At 42.3% G+C, this 25707-nt stretch overlaps 1 protein-coding gene across 10 annotated transcripts in view; it reads left to right on the top strand.

Annotated features, from left to right (window-relative positions):
* Positions 1 to 4747: 4747 nt before the first annotated feature.
* ablim3 (actin binding LIM protein family, member 3) overlaps positions 4748 to 25707 on the top strand; it is a 59923-nt gene continuing 38963 nt past the window's right edge. For 9 of the 10 annotated variants that reach the window (XM_036005019.1, XM_036005022.1, XM_031302542.2 and 6 more), the window contains exons 1-2: positions 4748 to 5102; positions 18091 to 18228. In XM_036005019.1, the coding sequence (XP_035860912.1) occupies positions 5090 to 5102; positions 18091 to 18228 (151 nt within the window). In that variant the 5' untranslated portion in view covers positions 4748 to 5089. The remainder of the gene's footprint in view (positions 5103 to 18090; positions 18229 to 25707) is intronic. The other variant, XM_036005021.1, reaches the window with a different exon arrangement.

Below are 25707 nucleotides of genomic sequence, written 5' to 3' on the forward strand. Positions count from 1 at the left end.
AGAGAGAGAGAGAGACAGAGATAGACAGAGAGAGAGAGAGGCGCCTCTCACATCCCCCCATTGTCCAGCTTCCTCCAGGATTCAGAACCAGGACTTCCTCAGGACACGGGACAAGGCAGTGGGATAATAAAACAGTGCACACAGCTTCATAAAAACAGCGTATGGTGCCATGGGACCAAAATATTATCAAGTGGGCTCAGTCAGACCTGACTATCTCTCTCTTAACAGTTTTTTCCAACTGCTTATTTGTACCTGTTTTAAATTGTAATATATTGTCTTCTGTTTGTAGGTCCAATAAATGTGCCTATTGTTTTCACTGTAGTCTTGAAGTCTTTTAATTTGTCGGGTCATTGACTTTTGTTGCATTTGACCAACTTCAATTACTTTTAGACGTGATTTAACTAATGACTGAGACTGTTTGGGAAACAGCAGATGGGTGTTTCTACCACTGAGCCTACTGAATGCAAACACACCCTGAGTCCTACCGTTCTGCTACTTATCATACAAAGTCAAGTGTTGGGATTCTACAACCAAACTGCATCTAAATCTGTCAGCAGCTTCCCAATTAATCCTCTCCTCAGCTCCACCGTTAATAATCCAATTAAGTCATTTGCTTACGTCGACTTTCCAGAAGAGGGCGGTGTCAGGACAGTTTTAGCTACGAGCCCAGCCAAGCACTGCAAAAATAAAGGCTCTCCTCTTCAAATCTATTTCTTTCAAGTAGCCTATTCTTTGTCGTTCTCTTAAAAGGCTACTGATGTGATCCGTATTGTTCTGCCCAGTTATAACGTTAGACTAATTCTTAAATTAATTTAAAAAGCTTTTGACATATTCAGAGACAGAATATTTATATTTTCACATCGTGTGATGAAAAATGAATTAAGACTGGTGAGACTGATGACTTTTAAACACTTAACACTTCTTGCAGTGTGATGTAGGCTACAGTGTCCCCAAAGCGTTCCCAAGCAGCCCAGAGTGACGTCGCTTAACCCAGGATAAAAAAGAGAGCAGTCAAGTCACCCACAGAGAGGTAGAGCAAAACCGGAAATAAAGCAATTTTAGTTTCACAATAAAATCATAAACGTGTTAATAGCTACTTCGCCTCCACATCCAAGAGACATCAAGTAGACTGCTTATTGACACTTTCATGCATGCATTTAAAGTACATATCTTATGACAGCTATAGTGAGCAGCGAGAACTACTTCAATAGGAGCCTATGGTGTGTCTGTGCCTGGACGAAAATATTCCAGCTATAATTTCACAAATTGAAACTGTCCAAAGGATTGAGCTGGTGTTTCAATGCCGATGTGGTGTGTAGGAGAAAGAAACAACATAAGTGTTTGCATTGTATTTCACGTGCTTAATCCTTTAATAACATTTTAAACTGATTATTATTATTTATTAAATGCCATGTGCATGTGCCTCGTCTAATCTACTTAATTTGAATGGGTTATTTTAAGAGGGTTATTTTTGTTTTTTTGGGAACCTTTTAGCTAAATAACACCTTAAATTAATAATAAACAGATGCACTCATATTTTTAAACTAATGTGTAAATTAACTGAAAAGCACATAGTCCTTACAATCTACTTTATGTTTATTTTTTTTTCTATTTTATGTTTAACTCAACTCAACTTTATTTATATAGCACCTTTCATGCAAGCATGCAGCCTAAAGTGCTTCACAGAACAGACTATAACAGATAATAGATGTTCAAAAATTAATAAATAAAACCAACAAAACAAAGGGTTCAAAAATGATTAAAAAACAACAATGATCAACATGTATAAACTAATGCCATAACATTACTCCAAATGAAAAGCCAGAGGATAGTCTATAATTCATTTATTTTTATTAACACCTGAAAGTGATTCGTGGATTTTTCCAATATATCAAATCGATGTGTAAATGAACTCTCTCAGGTGTAAGCCAGAGAACAATAATAACTACACTTTTTGGCTTTTGAAAATTGTTCTCCCAAGTCTTGGCAGTCAGGGGAAATAAAAATAATCTCTGTAACTAACAAAAATATTAAACTATTTAGGTGTTTTTCCCATAAAAGTCCATACGCTTTTACCCCAAAAGGTTAGTTTTTTCATCTCAATTCATTTTCTATCTGCTTTTAGATATCATAAGACCAAATCACACTCACACAAGCCTTCAGGCTTCTGGCCTTCGCATACATACTCATAGAACTGGGTTTACATCCAGTAACACTATTTCCGATAAACATACACACTGGATACAATCATAGACTGTATATAAGAGGGGACCAACAGATCCCGTGTCTCTGGACGGAGACCAGTGAAGGCCGTTAGAAGCACTTTCCCGGTGATGGCTGAGCGTTACTGAGCAGCCTCCAACTGAGCTTGAAGACGTAGATGTGACGTGAGCAACCTGTCTGAAAGTTGGAAGTCTTCTGGTAGCTGTGCCAAGAGAAATCTCAATCATTCCCAATCTAGCAGAGACGGAGAGCGTAGGTATATGTAAGGAGATAACATAGACACAGGCTAATTATTGATCACTAAAATTATATAACATTAGTAATTAAACTTAAACAGCTAATATGAGACGAAACTGCCTGCGAGCTTCTCCTGTACTATACGGTAATTCCTCTACTATGAGACAGTAAGTCTCGTGGTTATGACCCAATCGTTAGCCTATTTTTATAAAAACGTCTGCTACGGAGCCATAACGTGAGGTACAAGGTAATGGAGCCTTTTATACATTGTCGTGTTTCTTTAGAAATAAACAATGGACAAATAGAGTCTTTAAACTCTTCAGATGTAAAGTTATTCTCTGTCAAAGTGACGTCAGAATGAATGGCAGTCAATGGGATGCTAACGGGAGGTGATGGCTTTGTAGCATCAGAATGGCGCCATAGGAGGTTCGAGCTCTGAAGCGAAGCTTACCCCCTTGGATACAATGCCCACCCTGCAAGGCTTTTCTATTGGCTGACACCCTTTTAGTTGACAAAACTGCATGTGATTGGTCCTATCAGTTAGCGCCATCTTGGATCCCGAACTTATTATTATTATTTTCATACATAAAGATGACTAAATAGCCGTTCAATCGTGTATTTATCACTCTGGAATTACTCGTCAGAGTCTCCGAAAAGTCCCGGCCGGATTATTAAGCTTCTGGAAGGAAAGACACCAAACATCTTCCTGGAGAGCTGGAGCTAATGGCTATGCAGCTACAAACAGACTGATGCTGGCAGCAAGACGCAGATTTGTGAGTTGATTTTTGGATTGATCATTATTTATTTATGTTAAAAAGACACTGCAGTTCCACCATGGATTAAAAAGGCTTCAGGATGGCCTATAATTTCTCTGCTTCTAAACAAAAGTAAGTCTACACTGTATTGATCTATATTAATTAATATAATTAATATATAATATAATAATATAATTAATTAATATTACATAATATCACGTGGTATACGACAGCTTTAAAGGGGTTAAGGAAAAACTCATGTACCCCTAAAATCCATTTAAATACTTAATTAAGGGCTTCTAAAATGAGGTTGTGTTATGTTTTAAGTTAAGGTGATGTTGTTAAGTCGGCTGAGCCACCGGAAATAGAACCGAGGCCTATTTTTCACGAGACAGGCCAGCGTGTTGGAAGAGTTTCCAGACAAAATAGAATAGGAAAAGATGTTTATATGTCATTTAGACACAAATACATTTAATAAATGACATGATGATGTTTGAAAGTCTCGAGGTTTGGACATAAATGCAGATATAATTTTCAAATATTGCAGTCAATCCAGAAGGACATATTCTGTAGCCTATTTCACCGTCAATCCTGCCGACATTGTCTTTGCTGTAATCAGATCAGAATATATTTATGTTTATGTTTATGAGAAACATCCATGTGTCCAGACGAGGCTAGCAGCAGCAGCAGCAGCAGCAGCAGCAGCAGCGCTGTCAGACACCTTTCTGGTGTTAAAGACAGAGAAAAATCAGAACAGAAACGCCACGCTCACGCCACGCTCACGCCACGCTCACGCCACGCAGCCAGCCGGCCTTATGGCGCGTTCATGCCACCTCGGAATACAGGGACCGCCCCGTGATTACGTTGTTTTTCCGACTACCAGTGTGCACATGTTTAGGATGGTCGGGATGCGTGTTCTTCTTCTTCTGTTATATTGGCGTTTGGCATAACAACTTGTTGCATGACTGCCACCAGCTGTTGGCCGTAGCCGAGAGCATCAGGTGGTGAGAATATGGAGGCCACAATCATTTGCTGCTGTTTTCTTATGCGAGCATGCAAACAGCACATCGTCAGGCGGGAAAGGACACGGATAAGGTGGTTTATTTATACATAGGCCTATTTATGAATAATCTGAAACATGTTATGTCTGTGTATGTTTCTCAGCAGAGGCGTTTGTCCACAATAAACAGTTTATTGTCATTGAAATATGTTCAGTGAACCAAAGTCGCCTACATCAAACGTCAGCTGTCAACAACGCGTCACCAACTGGGAAACTCTGTCAGCTAAATCTGGCCCCAGTTTCCCACCTCTGATTCCCACAGGAAGGGACGTGAATGATGACGTTTTCACTCGGAAAAACGTTTTTCCGATGTCCATGAACGCACGGTTAGATACAGAGAAAGTGAGGGCCACCGTCATGTCATGAGACTCGCGTTATTATTTTTTATTTTGAAAGGGAAGGCCGGAAGAGGTGTGCACTGTGTGTGAGAGGCGCACGGTGACAGCAGCAGCACACCGCCAGGGAGAGCGCGGCGGAGCTGGGATCAGCCAGGAGCGACGATGTGAAGGAGGAATCCGACTGAGCAGCACTGGGTTTCTCTGAAGAACAACACAACACAGCTGACATTCTCACGCAGCAGGAACAGGAGCTTTAGTTTGGAAATATTCTTTTCTTATTTTTCTGTCTCTGCCCACCTCAGATATTATACTGGAAGCAGTGTTGCGGAGAGTAAGGAGCATCGTTGACGTTCACTGGATATTTATTTTTAATTACACAATTTGGAAGGAGTAAACTGCTCCGTGAAGATTTCCTCTCGCTTTATGGGATTATTGTCGACGAAGACGCCTTGTGTTAGGTCAGAACATTAGGCATCATGAGTTCCAGTGGTAAGTCCATTCTTGCGCGCTTTATCGCTCCACTTGAAGCGCAAGAACAATACATGTGAGAGCAGAGAGAACTACCATAGAACAATAACAGTCTATATATGATGGAAGAGACTTAAGGTTTAATCCATGCAATTTCACTTCACCTGATTATACCATAATATTCAATTTTAGCTATATTATATTGTAATTTCCTTGTACTAAAAAATATAGAACTGATGCCTCTGCTTAGTGTGTATCAAGCGCCTATTATAGACTTGGAGCAGGTTCAGGAGAGCTACTGTAAGTATCTGGGGGTCAAAGTAGCATTTGCCCATAGTTCATTCATAGAAGAGCATTTTTGGGATTCTTCATCCACATTAGCAGCTGTTTGCTTGGGCCCTCCTAGTGTCTGCTCCCCTCCTCTATCACATCTCTTTCATCTTCTGATCTCCTTCTTTGCCTCTTCGCCACCACCAGCAGTACATTTGACCTCTCCTGGAAGACCACCCAGGCTTTCAGCTGTTGCCTCTTCATAAAAAGTCCACCTGTCTTCTAACACATTGGTTGCAGGAGAAGGAAACCCTCTCGCTGGAGGTTTCTGACCTGACTGCTGTTGGTCTCATGGAGTTTAGTTCACTGTGATGCAGCACGTGACAAAGAAGTCTGAGAGCCTGAGGGCTTCTGTCATACTTACCCTAGACCGGCCTGGGGCCTGCCATGATGCTGAACTGACTTTGTATCAGCTGACTGTGACCCTGATCCTCTGTCAGCTGAATCAGGGCTTTCCCCTGCAGGGCTGGCTGCTCAGCTGTCTGAGCATGTGCATGTCTGTATGTGTGCCTCCACTTTGTTGTTTACAAGTTATCACTGGTTGATTCACAAGGCTTAGATCTCCTAGGTGAGACTTTTTGAGAACCCCCCCACCCCCCCAACCCGCCCTGTCTCTTAGCTGTCAGCAAGGCCAGGTGAAGTTGATGTGCACCAGGTGCTCCGTCAACTGATAGTGTCATGTGCTTCCTGTCCTCCCTCCCCTGTCCTCTGTGTCTACAGGAGGAACCGGGTATTACTGCATCATTCATAATCTAGTCATTGTGTGGCACTACATTATTCATCCTGTGCTCTTAACCCTCTGGTACTGCTGCTTGCCTGACTGCCAGTTCCAGTGCCGTTCATGCCAGGAGTGGTGTCTCAGATCCTTGCTTCCACAGAAAATGTGTAGAATTCTTTTGTTGAACTTCATAATGCTTTTCTCAGCTGACACAGAGGGGGAGGAGCGCATGCAGCCAGCATGTGGACAGCTGTCACAAGCTCTTGTGATTTGAAAGCATGTGCTTCAACAGGAAATGCACACAAACACACATATCAACAGCATGTCAACCTGTGGTATACCGTTTGCCTGTGAGTATGTGTGAACCTGTGTTTGTCTGCATTTAACTGTGTGTGTGTGTGTGTGTGTGTGTGTGTGTGTGTGTGTGTGTGTGTCAGCATTGTCACAACAGGCAGATGATGGTGTGACATGTGTCTGTACTATGGCTTTAGGCATAAAAACACAGCAGGCATCAGAGCTGAGGAAAGACCCTCTCCTCTCCTCTCCTCTCCTCTCCTCTCCTCTAGTCTGTCAAACATATGGTGCCCTCCACTCTCAACACTCAATGTTTGGACATGAATGGGCCTGTTATGCTGTGCTGTGTGCAGTGTTTTCCACTGCATTGGGTGTGATAGCCCAGAGGCCATCGACACGCACAGAGTAATTACACACGGCTCTGACTGTCTGTCTTCATCTTCTGGGCCTTCTATCTAACATGGTCACTGGGTTTTGTGCGTGTGTGTGTGTCTGGTTGGACTCCTATTTTCTGCTTGGCTGGCAGCCAGACAAGGACTGTGGGTGTAGCAGGTTAGTTTCAGGTGGAAAGAACCTTGGTTTTACATACTTAAGATACACTATATGCACACTAAGAAATATATCCTGCAGAGTTTTGCAAAATGTAACCAAACTGACAAATCAGGCCATTTGTGAGATGCAGTGTATAGTATGTGTGTTTCAGGGGAGTGATAAAACACATGTTGATCAATATCCTGATCATTGAGCTCAGGGACCTGAGGGGATCTGCAGCACCATACATCACAGATAGCACTGACACCTCTCTCCTTCCCTCTCTCTCTCTATGTAGCAGAGCGTTCTCAGGTATCAAACAAAATACATCCAAAAGGCATTCCCATTTGGGTGTCTTAACTTCAAAAAGTGTGTGTCTCATGCAACCTAATGATAAAGACATGATATGGTTTGAATGCATAAGTATGGAAATCAACACCAGCTAGTTGCACTCTCCATTGAAGTATTGTCCAATTTGCTGTGTAGTCTCTTGCATAGTATTTTTAGCCACAATTCAGTCAGCAGCAGTCAGTCAGTCAGTCCACCACTTATGTCCAGACTGAAATATCTCGACAATGGTTGGATGGATGGCCATGGGATTTACTACAGATACTCATTGCACCCAGAGGATCCTTATGACTTTGGTGATCCTCTGACTTTTCATCTAGCTCCACCAGCTGTTAAAAGTTTTTCTTATGAAATATCTCATCATCTACTTAATGTGGTACATAAATGTAATGGTTACGAGACAATGAATCCTCTAATGACTTCCGCCGACACCAGTAGCAATGTTCATGGAAATCCAGCCCTTTCCAGATACCTTGTCATGGATCAAAACGTTTGTCAAAGGGAAATTTTGGTTTTATGATGATGAAAGGCAAAATGGCCACAAAATCATAAGAAATTGTCCTCTGGGTGCCATGAATATCCATGTTAAATTTGGTCTGGATCAAAGGGAATGAATGAACAGAATGATCCAATGCCCCACTGACAGACAGTGTCCTCCTTAGGCCCCGCTTCTACAAGGGAAAAGATTAATAAATGTATAGATACACAGGGCAGCACTAGATGAAATGATGGATATTCTCTGTGCTGTTTGTGTTTTTTCTGTTTTATGGGAGGAATGAGTGTGAACAAGGGTAGACGGGAAGGGGAGCAATATCATATATGATTCCTGCTCTTCTGCCTCATCTGGTGAGCAGTCCAAACCAGAGCCAAACACCATTTATCACTCCCCCTACCAGACGCCTTAGTTCAATAACACAGAGAACAAAGGTAGGAGACAAAGATGCGCAGATGCAAACACAGATGCTGGGATGCACACATGAATATTCATAATACACAATCATGTACAACTGGTATGTATTTACAGTTCAACATTAAATTAGGCACATGTTCTTGTTCATTTGCAGCTACAGCCATTGAGGTTACTACAGTGGTATTCAATTTGATTTGTCTAGAACAGTTAAAGCCCATGTGGAAAGGAAATTATGTAGACTTCATGGAAACATTCAGTTTCCATTTCATCTATACGCTCATTTTTTAAATTCATTGTGAATGAATAGAATGAATGGTGTATAGCTCATAGCTACACCATTGTGGTTATATTGTATGTTGTGTCCTCAAGGTTTCTGTCTGCATGACAGTAACTGTCAGTAACAGTCTCTCTCTCTCTCTCTCTCTCTCTCTCTCTCTCTCTCTCTCTCCATAGAGTGATAGTATGTTTGTGATAGCACTGAACACCATAGTTGCTCTGATGAATGCTCCTGGCCAAGGTCCTGACAGAGATGAAGGGAGATAAAGAGAGGGGCTGGGGGATGGCAGGGAGACACCTGATCATTGGCTGTATTAGATTACAGACAGGGAAGGCAAGGTGTTGCTTTGTTGTGACAATATATAGTATAAAGTGCTGATTTTTAGTATGAGGTTTGAGTATGTTACCCTAAAATACAAAGAACATATTTTAGCTAGATACACCTTTAACCGGGTCGTTTCACTGCACTTTAACCTGCAGAAAATTTGGTACCTGAAGAGATGCTGTGAAGCTTGGATTTGGGTTTTCTCCTTAACATCATGTTTCCCAATTTCTGAAGCAAGTAAACCTAAACCATTTCAGAAAATGGACTAAGCCCTATGGATCTTAGGTTATTATGGGATTTTTAATGAAACACTGTGTTTTAAACTTGTCACCAAGACAACTATGTGATATTAGCTGTTTAGGCCCCATGTTCTTGTGGAAAATATTTGATGTATTTAAAGGTTTTTCCAGTCACTTCAATACAGTGATTTCTTGAAGCTGGCATCTTGCTGCCATTAGCCAAACTACATACTGGTGCACTTCTGGAGTGGCTTCAGCTTTTAGCATTGCTTGGTTGGTTGAAGCTGTGTGTGGTAGAAACGATTGCCACCACTGAAAAACGTCAGAGTTCTATAGGATTTAGTTTTGGCTCAGAAAATCCCAAACATTTTAATTTTAAAAACTCATGAGATGTGCACAGCTTGTGAAGGTGTGTTCAATACACTACTGGCTTATGAAGCACCACTGATCTATTACTAAACTGATTAGAACAGCACCCTCCTTCACGTAGGTCACATCCTTATGGTCATATTAATATTTAGCCTTTGTGGCAGAATTACTAGACGCTGATTTAAAGTTGTCCCTGATCGGCTGATACAACTGATAAGCTTGGGAACTAACTACAAAGTAGACTATAAGAAGTAAAACATATTTGTCCTTTAATAATTTGCCTTGAATCCACATTGTCTTTGTTTTTCTTCTCTTTGATTTTTTGCGCAACACGCTTCACTCCACTCTCTCGTCACCACTGATCTCCCAGCATCCCTTGTGACTGAGCTCCCAGCATGTTCTTCCCCTGGGCTGTCATGTCAGGGGCAGAAATAGCAGCAGCCTGTCAGTCCCTGGGGACGCTGTCGGCCTCTCCGACCCTGGCCCTGTTCTTATCACCTGTCTGCTGTAGGCTGTTTTCTCCAGGGGCACTCGCTACTGATTTGGAGTCGGTGGATCACACCTGTAGTCTGATGGCTATCATTAGAAGAATGACTCAACACCTCAGCATGGGAGAGGATGGAGGGTTGTTTGAGAGCTCTATAATGGGTTTAGACAGGGAGAGCATGACTGTGTTCAATGAGAATGAACGCCCTGACACAGTTAGATAGAGTTACGTAATGCTTCAGCTCCTGAGCTGATTGTGTACCTGGATTGTCTGCACAGGTGCAGCTTTTTGGCATGCACATTCAAGACGTTCAATAAGCACCTCATTCATTAAAACATACTTCTTGACAATAAGCAGGAATCTTTGCTATTTGCTGTGCCTCTGCCTGTCTAATTTAGGTATGTGTTGACAGTCTTCATTCAGCACCTTGCTCGGTTTGTATGTTACTTCTATACAACTTTTCCTGGCTGTGAAATTCAATTCAATTCAATTTTATTTATAGTATCAAATCATAACAAGAGTTATCTCGAGACACTTTACAGATAGAGTAGGTCTAGACCAAACTCTGTACTTTACGAAGCCCCAATTATTACAGTGGTTGCCTCAAGAGCAAGCATTAGCAGTAGCTATTGCGACAGTGGCAAGGAAAAACTCCCTTTTTTTTTGTTAGGAAGAAACCTCGGACAGACCCAGACTCTTGGTAGGCGGTGTCTGACGGCACCAGTTGGGGGAGTGGTGAATGGTGGCAATAATAGTCATAATAAAGATAGTGAAGCAGTGATCACAATGGTAGTCATAGTAGTTCATGTCATAGTAGGGCACAGCAGGGCGTTACGGGGTGTAGTGTGGCACAGCAGCCTGGGTGGACGCGGTTGGACGCGGCAGGACGCAGTCGGACACTGCGGGGAAATGCAGAGCGTAGCAGGGTGTAGTAAGTCCATAGCGTCAGCTGCACCCAGGACCCCGGTGTAGGTGCCACCCAATTCCAAGGCGATGTTCTGGGTGAAGAAGAAGCAAAGGGACTCCGGGGAGAAAACTCCCCAGAGATAGGTTAGTAACAGGCATTTCTGGGACTAAGATGCACACAAAAGGAGACAAGTGAAAAGAGAGAAGAGGGAGCGGCTCATTGTGTCCTTGGAAGGAGCTTCCCACAGCAGTCTAGAGTTATAATAGTATAACTAAGAGAGGCAGGCTAAAGAGAGGGGCCCTGGACCGGGCTCGTACTCTCCCCTGCCGGAACGGGCTTGTACTTCCTGCCTCCCTCTACTCTACTCTACTATGCTGCAACTCCTCACTCCCTAACTATAAGCTTTATCAAAGATGATGGTTTTCAGTTTATTCTTAAATGTGGCGACGGTGTCAGCCCCCCGAACCCAAGTTGGGAGCTGGTTCCACAGGAGAGGAGCCTGGTAGCTGAAGGCTCTGGCTCCGATTCTACTTTTAGAGACTCTAGGAACCACAAGTAGCTCTGAGTTCTGGGAGCGCAGTGCTCTAGTGGGACAATAAGGTACTAAAAGCTCTTCTATGTATGATGGTGCTTGACCATTTAGTGCTTTGTAGGTCAGGAGAAGGATTTTAAATTCAATCCTGGATTTTACAGGAAGCCAATGCAGAGAAGCTAATACAGGAGAAATGTGATCTCTTTTGTTAGTTCTTGTCAGAACACGTGCTGCAGCATTCTGGATCAGCTGGAGGGTCTTGAGGGACTTATTTGAGCAGCCTGATAGTAAAGAATTACAGTAGTCCAGCCGGGAAGTTACGAATGCATGGACTAGTTTTTCAGCATCGTTTTGAGACAGGATGTTCCTGATTTGGCAATGTTACGAAGATGGAAAAAGGCTGTTCTTGAGGTTTGTTTTAAGTGGGCGTTAAAGGATAGATCCTGGTCAAAAATGACTCCTAGATTTCTGACAGTAGTGCTGGAGGCCAGGGCAATACCATCTAGGGTAGCTATATATTTAGATAATGAAGTTCGGTGGTGCTTGGGTCCCAGCACAATAACTTCCGTTTTGTTTGAGTTCAACATCAGAAAATTGTGGGTCATCCAGGATTTTATATCTTTAATGCACGCTTGAAGTTTAGCTAACTGACCGCTTTCGTCTGGCTTGATTGACAGATATAATTGGGTGTCGTCTGCGTAACAGTGAAAGTTAATTGAGTGTTTCCTAATAATATTGCCTAGAGGAAGCATATATAAAGAGAATAGAATTGGTCCAAGCACTGAGCCTTGAGGAACGCCATGGCTAACTTTAGCGTATTTGGATGGTTTATCGTTAATATTAACAAATTGGGATCGCTCAGAAAAATAGGACTTAAACCAGCTTAGTGCGATTCCTTTAATGCCAACTAAATGTTCCAGTCTCTGTAAGAGGATGGTATGGTCAATAGTGTCGAATGCAGCACTAAGATCTAATAAGACAAGTACGGAGACAAGTCCTTTGTCAGCAGCAGTTAGAAGGTCGTTAGTGATTTTCACCAGTGCCGTCTCTGTGCTATGATGCATTCTAAATCCTGACTGAAAGTCTTCAAATAGACTATTTCTATGCAGAAAGTCACACAATTGATTAGCGACTACCTTCTCAAGGATTTTGGAGAGAAACGGGAGGTTAGATATAGGTCTATAGTTGGCTAAGACCTCAGGGTCGAGGGTGGGTTTTTTCAGAATAGGTTTTATCACAGCTACTTTAAAAGACTGCGGTACGTGACCCGTTAATAAGGACATATTGATCGTATCTAGTAATGTGGTGTTGACCACAGGTAGTGCTTCTTTAAGTAGCTTCGTTGGAATGGGGTCTAAGAGACAGGTAGTTGGCTTAGCTGAAGAGACCCTTAACATTAATTGTTGGAGGTCTAAAGGATAAAAGCCGTCTAAATAAGTATCAGGTCTTATCGTTCTCTCTAGCCCTCCTGCGCCCAATGGTGAGTCGTTGGAAGCTGTGGGCAGAAGGTGATGAATTTTTTCTCTAATTGTTATAATTTTATCATTAAAAAAGGTCATGAAGTCATCACTGCTCAGAGCTATAGGAATAGATGGCTCAATAGAGCTGTGACTATCTGTCAGCCTGGCTACAGTGCTGAAAAGAAACCTTGGGTTGTTCTTATTTTCTTCTATTAGTGTTGAGTAATAGTCTGATCTGGCATTTCTGAGGGCCCTCCTATAATTTTTTAGACTATCTTGCCAATCCACACGAGATTCTTCCAGTTTGGTGGAACGCCATTTACTTTCAAGTTTTCGTGAGATTTGTTTTAATTTGCGAGTTTGGGAGTTATACCAAGGTGCTAGTTTCCTTTCCTTCATCATCTTCTTTTTGAGAGGAGCAACCGAGTCTAAAGTAGTCCGTAGGCAGGCCGTAGCAGCGTCTACAAAGTTATCAAGTTGGGAGGGACTAGAGTTAACGTAACAGTCCTCTGTTATATTAAGGCATGACATTGAGTTAAGTGCTGTTGGAATAGCTTCCTTAAATTTAGCTATAGCACTGTCAGATAAGCATCTAGTGTAGAAACTTTTATTTAATTTCGTATAGTCTGGTAGTAGGAATTCGAAAGTTATTAAAAAATGGTCTGATAATAAAGGATTCTGCGGAAATACTATTAAATCGTCAATTTTGATGCCATATTCTAGCACAAGGTCGAGGGTGTGGTTAAAACAGTGCGTGGCCTTATGCACCCTCTGACTGAAACCAATAGAATCTAGCAGTGAATTGAAAGCAGTACTAAGGCTATTGCTCTCAATGTCCACATGGATATTAAAATCACCTACAATAAGTACTTTGTCTGATTGAAGGACTACGCATGATAAAAACTCTGAGAATTCAGATAAAAACTCAGAATATGGACCTGGTGCTCGGTAAACAACAACGAATATAATTGGCTGTACTGTTTTCCATGTTGGGTGTTGAAGATTAAGAACAAGGCTTTCAAACGAGTTATAATTTAGTTTAGGTTTAGGATTAATTAACAGGCTCGAGTCAAATATGGCTGCAACTCCCCCTCCTCGGCCTGAGCCTCGTGGAATTTGGGTATTATTATGACTGGGAGGAGTGGCTTCGTTTAAACTAACATATTCGTCATGGCCCAGCCAGGTTTCGGTGAGGCAGAATAAATCAATGTGGTTATCTGATATCAATTCGTTTACCAATAATGCTTTCGATGACAGAGATCTAATATTTAATAGCCCACATTTGATTTTCCTATTCTGTTCTGTCGTTGCAGTGGTTGTTTTAATTCCAATTAGGTTGTTTAGTATAGCACCTCTTTTATTAGTGTTTGGTTTAAACGGTCTCAGTCGGGGGACAGACACGGTGGTTATGGGATTATGAATGGGTGATTGCTCTGAAGGGAGCACAGAGGGGCGTATAGCGCTGTATCTCTGATTATTGACTTTGGGAGAGTGTGTCTGGTCAGTGTGCTTGTGGGAGTGTTTACGGGATGTAAACAGTCAATCAGAGGTCTGGGTATGCAGGGCGTGGTGCAAATTTCCACGTAGCATCTGGCTTCCGCGTGTATTGGGATGAATCCCATCCCTGCTGAACAGGGAGCCACGTTCCCAAAACAGATTGAAGTTGTCAATAAAACCTATCCTGTGAATACTGCATGTGAGCTGGAGCCAGGTGTTAAGGGAGAGTAGTCTGCTAAAGAGGCCTGATCCGCGACCTAGAGATGGAAGTGGGCCCGAAATAAAAACCGACTTCCCAGTGCTTTTTAAAGCCTCAATGAGAGTGGTAAAGTCTCGCCTTGTGCGCTCACACTCCTGAATCCGAGTGGACATGTCGTTATGTCCACAATGGACCACGATGCGTTTGATAGAGGTCGGAAATGAGGGTATCAGGTCCATAACTTTAGCCAGGATGTCTGCAACTTTGGCTCCGGGAAAACAGTGTGTGACAGCATTATGAAACCGTAGGTCTCTAGTGATGGAGTCCCCAATAATTACTGTGGTTAGGGGGAAGAGCGGACGAGGAGTGGGGGGGGTGTGGGTAGCCGGTGACGGGAGCAAAACAGTCAGTGTCGGTTTCAGATGGGCAGGGAAAAGAAGAGGAAGAATGCTTACCGTTCGGTTGTGGAGATTGTTTTTGAGGAACGTTGTCATTTGGCTGATCCAGGCAGTGTAGGCCACCGGACCGTCTGACTACCGCATCCCTCAGAAGCTTTCGCCGCGCGGTAGCAATCGTCTTCCGTGACGACGGCTGGTCAGTCTGCTTTGAAGCGGGGCGAGCCCGGTGAGCCGCACTGGCCACCACCGGCTCCGACTCCGACAAAGCATTGAAGCGGTTGGAGAGGCTGAGGGCAGGAGGCGATGGAGCCCTACCCGAGGCTCTCTTTCGGCCGCAAACCACCTCAGTCCAGGGTGGCTTGATAACCGGTGTCGAGCAGGACGATGGGCGTGGGCAGGCAGCTGGGTCCCATGGCGCGGTATCCTGGAAGGCCGCCGAGAGAGATGAGATCCGGAGCGACTGATTATGAGCCACGTCCAAGCAGGCGGTTAACAAAGCATCTTTGGTTTTTAAGTCCTCGGAAAGCCGACGAACATCTTCCCTGAGGTCAGCAATTTCTTTGTTTGTATTATTGAACAACGAGGAAATCCTGAGGGGGAGTGGGGACTCGCCAGGTGTAGAGGTAGCCATGAAGCTAGCGTTAGTTTAGCCGGTAGGCCTAGTCTTGATAAATTAGCGTGAGGCTAATACTTACTTACACGTAAAAATGTGTCTTTGGTTTTAAAAACACTTTATTAGTATAATAAAAACTAGGCGATAGAGCCGACTGTTAGGTAGGAGGTTGAAGGCAGCTGCCGGCTGCCTCGTCCCCGCCGACTGCTGTCGCTTGTGGATGACGTTCGCTTGTGGATGACGTGCAGCAGCTCGTCCTCTGAAAGCAGAGGAGGTTATACTGTGGCAGAGGTTTGTTTCAGCCCTATTTCAGAAGGTCAACATTGTAAATACATATCCTGTGTGTTTCCAGTAGGTGTTGGCACAGGCCTGCTAGTACTGCCATTAGTTCCCATTATCTCTCATTCACACCTGATGCGATCAGTGTTGTTTATTTGGATTTATGACAAAAAAGACTCTCTTTGCCTGGTCACACACATATACACACACACACACACACACACACACACACACACACACACACACGCACAAAATCCACAACCAAGGGAGTGCCATTAATTGAACCAGTGGCTGGGTACCTATCAGGCAGGGTAGTGGGTCCCAGTGGTGCTGCCAGCATTGTGAGGGAAACAATGAACTAACAGAGACTTGAGTGTGGGAGATTGGGCGTGGGAATTAATCATGTTTGCATATTTCCAGTGCCCACACTCCTGTACTGAACAGGAAAATAAACAACAGCCATGTATTCATTTTGTCTTGCACCCATGGATGTATATTCCCTCACCCTGAGTAGGCCTACACATACTTTTGTCAAACTCGGTGCGTGCAAAGGGTGCTCAGGCTATGAAGCGTGCATGACTGTTAGACTTTTTAAGTGCTGCAAGTCTGTCGGGATTCATCCAGAGAAATGGAATCAGTAGGTCTGTCACGCCAGCCCAAATGCTGGTGCTGCTCTGACTGAAGCAGCAAAGTCCTTCAGTCAGCTCTTCAGGTAGACAGCTGGTTACCCTGCCATTATTCCCCTTCCACAAAGTGTAGGACCACTCAGATGCTCCTTAAGGAAGATGGAGCAAAATAAGAGACTGTAAGCCCAGCTGTTCTGGCACAGTCTTAGTATGTGGAGGCTGGTTGTCTCTGCTTGTGGATGCCAGAGAACTGTTTATAGCCTTGAGGAGAAGATGGACCTTTAAAGAGCCTCTAATAGCCTAAGAGGTCTTAGATTAATTCATTTCCCTCACTCATTTAAGATCAAATGAATCTATCATTTTGACCTTTTTGCTTGTGAGATCATTTATTCCATTACTATTAAGGCCGTATGTGAGAACTTGCTTTCCTGACAATGTGAAATAGCTACAGGGCTTGCAGGAGTCTGACATGTAAGCTAATGCATAATGAGGTAAGGGGATCCATCCACTTTCTAACCTGACGCAGAAGTGTGTGTGTCAGCCTTATAAGTGTGTGAAAGATAGAGACAGTGGGAGAGAAAGCCTGGAGCTTACCCGTCTTACATTGGTGTCAGACCTCACAGCTTCGGAACAAGTGTTGACAGAGCTACACACTGGTCTTATTGTGTGAACTGCACACAGTATTAGTTGGTAGTCTACTCAGAGTCCCAGTTCTGGTGATGGATTGCTGCATACAGTGGAAAAACCTTTAAATATGAAAAGCAGTTTTGTTGAGCGTAACGCTGAAATCCATTGTGATTTGAATGAATACAATGTTATTATGTCCATTAAAGTGGATGGTACATTTGCTGTGGCTGAAGACACAGAAATGTTGATCACCTATGTCAGGTCAATGTCAGTATCTAACTTCATTAGTAGGCAATGGGCTACATTGGTTTCAGGCTACGTGATCGTCCAATTATGTTTTCATTGTACATGAGGTGAAACAATTTGTGCTATGATTGTCCATTCATAGCTTAGCAACCGTTACTAGGCACAACTGGCCCGTCAAGCTTTGGATTTTTCTGAATGTTGAGGCGGTGTACATGGGGCTCTATTAAGTGAGCTAGTGTAAGGTTTACATGTTAATTCATATATTTGAGTAAATTTACTGAAAATATATTTACAATGTTTATACAGTTAACTATTTACAAGTTTGTGTTTACACAGTCAGCATTTGCATATTTACATGTTTCATTATTTACATCAGCAGTTATGAAGCTACCTCTGTGGGTTTCCTCACATTTACCTCAGTTTAAGTTTTGCTAGTGTCTGATTGGTTAGTTCAGCTACATGTGAGTGAGAAACAAGGACGTTTTGTTGTGTAAGCTCTAGTTTTATTTTAACTATCTCCAATACAAAAAATACAAGAGTAAAATTGTAAGGTTATAAATATGGATCATCAACTATAAGAATTCTGACTTTCAGACTATGACCTGTTAGCTTTAGCCTTAGTCTTTTTTGCAATATTATATGAACTATATAACTACTACCACTGTTCATCATTAAAAACTGCAGTAGTGCTGTGCAATGAAAAGCTTTACAGGTGTAGCAATAGTAACTAAGGGGGGCTTAGTAAACAGTCATTTTTCAAAAAAATAGAAAAATAAATGTGTGTCTTTTTGTCTTCAGCAGCTTATCACCAAGGCTCTGCGGGTGGTGAACAAAGTTCTGGACCAATCCGGTGCCAGCGATGTCGGGACGTATGCAAAGGAGAGGTGGTACGAGTACAAGACACCCACTTTCACGTCAAGTGTTTCACCTGCACCGGTAAGACATGGGAACCCGATCCATAACAACACAACACAGCAAGTGTTAAAGTAGACAACAGCTGTAGTGATCAGACAAACAGGTGTTGTCTTACAAAGTGTCCAGCATGGGCGGTCCTGGTCATACATGTTATTAAAGTTAAATAAGATGGGACTAAGATAGCAGTAGAAGAATAAAAACAAGACATCCATCCTGGTGACACCTTTGATACACACACACACACACACACACACACACACACACACACACAAACAAACAAACACACACACACACAAACAGACAAACAAACACACACACACACACACACACACACACACACACACACTCTCACTCTTCATCAGTCTCCTAGTATACATGCTGAGTGCAACTGTTAGCCCACGGTGGGGATTGGAACCGATCGGAGGTGCCTTGCAGGGGACTTAGGCTCCTGCAGGCCTGCAGAGGGAGCGCTGCCAACTTGGAGAGGATTTTCCTTCGGTTGTACGCTGTGGTCTAATGAGACTGTGTCAACTAGCTTTGCAGTGCTACAGGTGAGCACTGGTGACCTGCAATAGATAAAGTGGTGACATCATCTCACATCGTCTTACAACAGTGTGGCATGTGTTTCACTATTGTAATGTTTAAAAAGGAATTTATTTACCTGTTTAATAGAAATAATTTGTGGGGATTACATGCAGAGCCAAGAAATAGTCAATCTAATAATGTAGTCTAAATATAGGTAATTTGTTAGAATTTATTATATAGACTATATAATTAGACTATATCAGCCTTTCTTACAGTCAAAGATGCCTCAAATAAAAATAACAATACTTAATAAACTTACATTTTTTTGTATTCTTATTTTCTAATTCTAATTAATAATAATAATGATATTCTTAATATATTTTGCTAATGTTGTCAACTGTGCAGGCAAAACGTTTTTCTGGAGTTTCATGCTGCAAGCAGTTGGCACTGAAAGTGTAAAATTTGGGAAACTGGTAATCCGATTTATGGGATGTTATGTTTTCTTTGCTTAGCAAGATTCGAGAAAAAAAGGAAAAAACTTCTCTACATGTGTAGAGTTAAGTGCAAGTCTGAAAGGGCTTTACGACAGTCAAGTATTTGTGCATGTGCAAATCAGAAATCAAAGATCCAAGGAATTGTATTTGTCACGCCGCTACTGTACAGCCTGGAGCAAGTGTACTCCGTTTTATGTTAATACAGTTGCTAAAGGAAAGACAGTCAGTCATGGTTACTTTCAGTCATTTGCAGACTATTTAAAAAAAGCATCCATATCTGCATTATAATGGGCCAATCTGACATAATTTCCAACAAATCTCTCTTCACTTTGTTCACCAACCTTTATATTTCTCATGGGCTCAACTGAGTTATGTTGTCATTATGTCACACTGGCATATAGGTAAAGGCAAATGCATTATATTTCTCTAATTTAAGTGCACTAAACATGTATTACCTTACAGTACGTTACAAATGCACCAGTATACAACTGAACCACTTAAAATAGTGAAAATAGGCCAGATCTGTTCTAATCTCTGTAAACATCATACTTATTTACTCCATGGAAATTATAAAAACAAAAAAAGCAGATTTAAATGTAGTATCCCAAAGCTTGAAATTTCTTCTATCAATCAATAAATCAATCTATCTATCTATCTATCTATCTATCTATCTATCTATCTATCTATCTATCAATCTATCAATCTATCTTATACGTTTTTGCATGACATTGTCACTGCTAATGGACAATAATTGTAATAATTTAATAGTTTAATTAAAAAATGTCAGTTTATTAGATATTTCATATTTCCCTAAATAGTCACAATTTCATATTTATCTTGACTTATTCCATATTTGAACAAACCTTGTATAGAACTTTATTTTTACAGATTTATTCCTGATCATTCCTGTTTATGGTAAATCTTTTGAGCATTGTCTGTGGACATCCTGCTGGCTGCCATAGTTACCTATTCATTAGACTGTGTAATACTGTTACATATATTTTTGCACATACTGCATTTCATTCAAATGTCCATCTTAATAAATCAATTGGACCCAAATAGATGTACAAAACAAAGAGTGAAAGAAGTCCACAACACGGTTTGTGCAGCAGCTGTTGTCGAGGAGAAGGAGCTGAGGAAGTTCTGGAGTAGATAAACTCACTGGAGGGCTGTTGTTACATGTTTTCTACGTGTTGCCGTCACACACATTAAAAACACTTGTATACAGTGCACACATACACACATGCACTCAACCATATGAGCTAGCACATCCATACATGCGTGCACGCTTGCTGTGGTTGTGAGGGGTTGCTGTGGTAACGGTGTAAAGGGGCACCCTGGCCCTGGTTGGTGGAAATTCTCAGCATCTCTATGGTGCTATTAACCAATCATAAGGCTCTATTCTGTGCCCCCGAGAAAAAGGGGGGTAAACACAGGAAGCGAGCAGAAAAGAGAAGAAGAGGGGGGATGGGGGTGCTGTTTGTGTCGCCTAAACATTACATCATCACTCGAGTGTAATACCAATCTGGTTCACTTGCTCTTCTTCCTTTTTTATTTCCCTTTTACTCGCACAAGCGATACCGTAATGGAAAACTGATGAACATCATGTTAGATACACCCACCAGACAGCCCTCCCCTCTCAGGTTCCAGAGAGCTCTCCTCATCCCATGAGGCAATGGGGCACTATTGTTTGGCTAGACTCTGCCACATCCCAGTCCATAATATGCTCTCCTGTATGGGCCTCTGCAGAGCCAGCAGTTTTCTAAAGCGTTTATTGTTCACTGCCTCACAAACAAACATCTTGCATGTTCTGTTGAACTTCATAAATTCAGTCTATTCTCTCTGTGCTTCTATTCTCTGCTTTTCATTACATCCCCTGTATATTTTCTGAGGCTGAATGGTTGTGAATGCAGTAGCAGGTTTTGAGATAAAATTTTTATATTGTCTTCCATCTCTCTGTTGCTTTTTCTCTCAGTTTTCCTCTCTCTGTTTCTTACTCTGTCTTTCTCCTTTTTCTTTCCTGTCGTCCAAGCATGAAATCAATTTCTCATCTTGGGACAGGATGACATTGGCATGCGGGGTGTGGATTTGGAGGCTAATGGCTAAACTGTATTATACCATTGCGCCAGAGTGACAATCCGCTGTCAGCTGCCAATGGCATTATCTGTCGGACTTGTTTATGAACTGTGTGACTGGGGTGTGTCAACATTTGATTTGATTTTTGCTTTTTAAGAGAGTAAGCATGTGTACTCAGGTTATTGACCTTGATCAATGATATTGTGTGTGCCTCAGTCCATTCATTTACACTGGAAAACCAGGACATACAATTTTTAGTTATTTCCCCAGTTTTTCTCCTTCTCCTGTTCTTTTCTTTTTTTCTTTATGTCTCCTTTTCCCTCAAAAGGGCTGACTATGCCCCTCTGAATAAATCACAATCACACAGTCTCAAACAGTCAGACACACTCAGAGTTGTTCTGTGAGCACACACATTCACTAAGAATGTAGAAATACATCAATCCATCCCATCCATCATTCCATCCTCCTGTCTTTCCCCACACTTTATCGAGCCACATTCGTATGACACATTATCATAATTCCTTTCTCATGCATTAGTCAGAAGAAGCACAGATCACTAATCATGTGCATTTAACCTCTCATTTGAACCCATTATTCTGCAGCTGATTACAGTCCGAAAGAACAGCCACGCAATAAGCTCAAGAAAGAAGTCTGTGGAAAATGCTGAAGACAGAAGCCAGCTCACAGATTGATGCATCAACTCCAGACATAGAGAAGGCAGTGGGGGTGTATGTGTGGATCTCGTAGCACTTCTCAGTGTAGCAGTGGGCTGTACAGTATGGATAATGTGGTGTTGTATTACCGGCAGACGGGCTGACTCGTGCATACTGGCCTAATGACATAGTGACCACATTTATCCAGCCTCTGAAGCATAATTGGCACTCTTGGATTCCAACAGAAACAGCAGGGTCTGTCAGTGGCATGAGCGCAAAGCTATCACACAAATAAATCACACGCGAAGGCAAAATGTGCACATTTCCCTGTGCAGCCAACTCACTATCAGAAAACACAGAAACAAATATACAACTACAGACAGAGACAGATGCAAACACAGACACTTTCACACATAAACTGCCAAGCTGCTCCCAGTAGTTATTTATTTTCAGACACCACAACAGATTTTTTTTGCACAGACAGGTCAGATAAATACTTGACTGCTCTGCTAATGCTCCATTTCCAGCCGCTATTCTCACCAGGGCTCTTGTGAAATTGCAGCATATATGTCTTTTTCTCTGCAGACCTTTTTCACTCAGTTCAGCCTCCCTTTGAATGCCATTAGCCCCCATCACTCAACCTCTGCGTTAATAACACAGACCTACTGTACTGTGCCACCGCTCTGTTCTCTGAAAGCAAGGGACAGACTGAGATAGATAGCGGAGGGGAAGGAGGGAGAGAAAAAAGACAAATAGCAAGAGGATGAAGGGAAAAAGAAAGAGAGGTTATAGAAAAAGAGACACACTGCACATAAAAAAGTGGGGGGTTACAGGGAAGCGGAGCTTTCTGTAGCTATAGCAACCACTGGCACACTGGTCCAATCACCACGCCAATGCCTGGTTGCTAGGGAGAGATTCCGGCGAAGAGAGAAGGGAGCGCGACAGGCAGCGGCGTTTTTCCCCGGCGACTCTCCAGGATCCAGGATAGATGGCAGGGATTATTCCTCCGCTGGTCTCTCTTAAGAGTCACTGTCCTGAGGGATTTTGACACACCGACGCCCTAATTATGTTTAAGTGTATGTGTGTGTGTGTGTGTGTGTGTGTGTGTGTGTGTGTGTGTGTGTGGTAAGTGTGAGGTGGTAAGTGTGCAAGTGTCTGGCTCAGTGAAGGAGTGATTTCTGAATGATAAAGAAAGAGGATCATTAAGCGACAAACCCTGCTGTGTTGGACAAACACACACATACACACACTAAGCCGGTACATCTGTACATAGGGCTGGAGCTGTAGAGCATTTTTATTGCTTATCAAAAGGCCCCATCTCAGTTGGTTATTCATGTGTGTGAGAGCTTTTATTTATGCCTTTTTCCCCTCAGCTGAGTGTCTTATCAGCCCTGAGAGGGTTAAAAGCTGAAGGCCTCAGCATCGGGGCTGGTCTGCTGGTATGAAGGGACTCCACTGGGCAACCATCTGCCTCCATCAGCTACCGCTGCCAAATGCTCGGGGAACCCTGCCATTCATGCACAATTTCTCTCTGCTTTAGCCTTTAGCTGCTTCTCTCTCTGTCTCTCTCTCTGTCTCTCTCTCTCTCTCTCTCCTCTTGCCCTTTTCTACAACCAATATCAATATCTCAGTCTGTTTTCTGTTACTGGTTTTCTTTTAGATAGCCTTGCATGTGGCATTGCTCTAGGGATGACCATGTCAGTCAGTCAGTCCGCCACTTCGGCCCAGATTGAAATATCTCAACAACTTTGGATGGATTGCCAATACATTTTGTACAGACACTCACGGCTCCCAGAGGACGAACCCTGCTGACTTTGGTGATAGCCTGACTTTTCTTTTAGCGCCATCATGGGGTTGACATTTTTGGTTTATGAGTAGAATATCCTAACAATGAAGTGGGTTGCCATTGAACTGATATCCCAGGTCCCCAGAGGATGAATTATAATTACTTTCTGCATCCTTTCTTTTAGCGCCACTAGTAGGTAAAAGTTGTCACTTATATAGTAAAACATCTACTTGATGGATTGACACAAAATGTTGTCCAGACATTCATTGTTACCAGACGATCAATCCTAATGGCTTTAGTGATTCTCTGACTTTTCCTCTAGTGCCGCCAGCAATTTGACATTTTGTTACAGAGTGAAATGTCACAACAACTATTTGATGGCTTTTCGTGAAATTTGGTATGGACATTCATGTTCCCCAGAGGATTGTATTAATTTTAGTGATCCTTACTTTTCATCTAGTGCCATCATCAGGTTAACGTGTCACACTATGATTTATGACCCAAATTAATTTAACATTCCCATCAGCCTCAGCTGTATTTTGTGTTTAGTACTAATTAGCGAATGTTAGCATGCTAACATGCTAAACTAAAATAGTGACATGATAAACACATATTAGCATTGTCATTGTGACCATGCCCAAGCACAGCTTCACAAAGCTTGCTAGTGTGTTTGTAGACTTTTGTTTCACTTTTCTTCCTTTCTGTCTGACCGCCTCCTCTCTCCCCACTGTGATTTGGCACAACTTTAGAAAACACATTATTTACTCTTGAAGTGTTTCCTCATGTCATAAGAGTTAAGAGCCGACAGACAGGGTGAGCCTGGGCCCCACATTGGTAGCACAGATGTGGCGGTGAATAGGTGACTACTCCCCTGCTGAAACTTGTCACTGCCCCACGATATACATTATATATTGATATACTGATTATATCATTATATTCCCATCAGAGCAAATTGGCTCACCACTGTCTGGAGCTGAATAACTTCCCTAGCAGTCATGTGTGAAGACAAACACACACACCACAAATAAGCACATATCTCCACACAAACAGGTAAAAGGGTGCTTAGACTGAGAAAAAATGTCTCATGTCTAATGCAAGAAACATGGGAAAACATATAGGATTTGTAAAACACTTAATGCTGTTTGACAAGTTAGTGCATGTGCTTTTGTGTTTTGAGTGTCCTGATTTCTTACTTTCTCCCTAACGATATACATGCCATGGCTGCCCCTATTATTTTGGGGAAAAAAGCCTCAGCAATTAGCATAATGTTGACAGCAGCGCTAAAACAATTAGAATGTGCAGCAGGGCTACTTTGAAGTACTGTACAAAGCATGTCCATTTGCTTAATAGCACTATATGAAGACCTAACAGTAACATAATGAGCTCAGGGAAGAGTCACAAAGTGAAAGAAAGGGAAGGTTGCATGGAGGTGCAGTCCTAGAGTGAGAAAAGAGGGTGCAAATTGAGATAAAGTGGAGACCTTGTGCTCAGAGCCACAAAGATTTGGAAGCAGTCTTGAAACGGAAAGACAGAGACAGAGAAGGGGAGGAGGCGGGGTTGTCAGCACTATTTTGGGGTTCCGGCCTGGGCCGACTTTGAGATGGGAATTTTAATTGCGTCTGTTGGCTGAAGATAAATACCCAATCATGCAGACCCCCTGTGGTGCCTAATCAGTGCAGTTCTAATGACCAAAGCTTCAGACACCGGCCTACATGCTAACCTCTAATCACTACACTTGTGATCTAGATGCTAACTTCCTGCGTTGCCAAAAAAGAGCAATATGAAGGAGAGAAGCAGCATCTTTTATTTTTCCTCATTCGCCATTCAGGAAAAGATCATAGAATGTGCAAATAGGTGAAATGAAGTCTTTGATGTAGTCTTGCATATCTGATTATATTTGGTTTAGGAAGCTAATTGATGAGGAATCTAACTATGTCTCCATGAAATAATACATAGTTCTAACTTT

This window comes from Sander lucioperca, chromosome 1 (genome assembly GCF_008315115.2).
Source record: "Sander lucioperca isolate FBNREF2018 chromosome 1, SLUC_FBN_1.2, whole genome shotgun sequence".
NCBI classification, from domain to species: Eukaryota; Metazoa; Chordata; class Actinopteri; order Perciformes; family Percidae; genus Sander; species Sander lucioperca.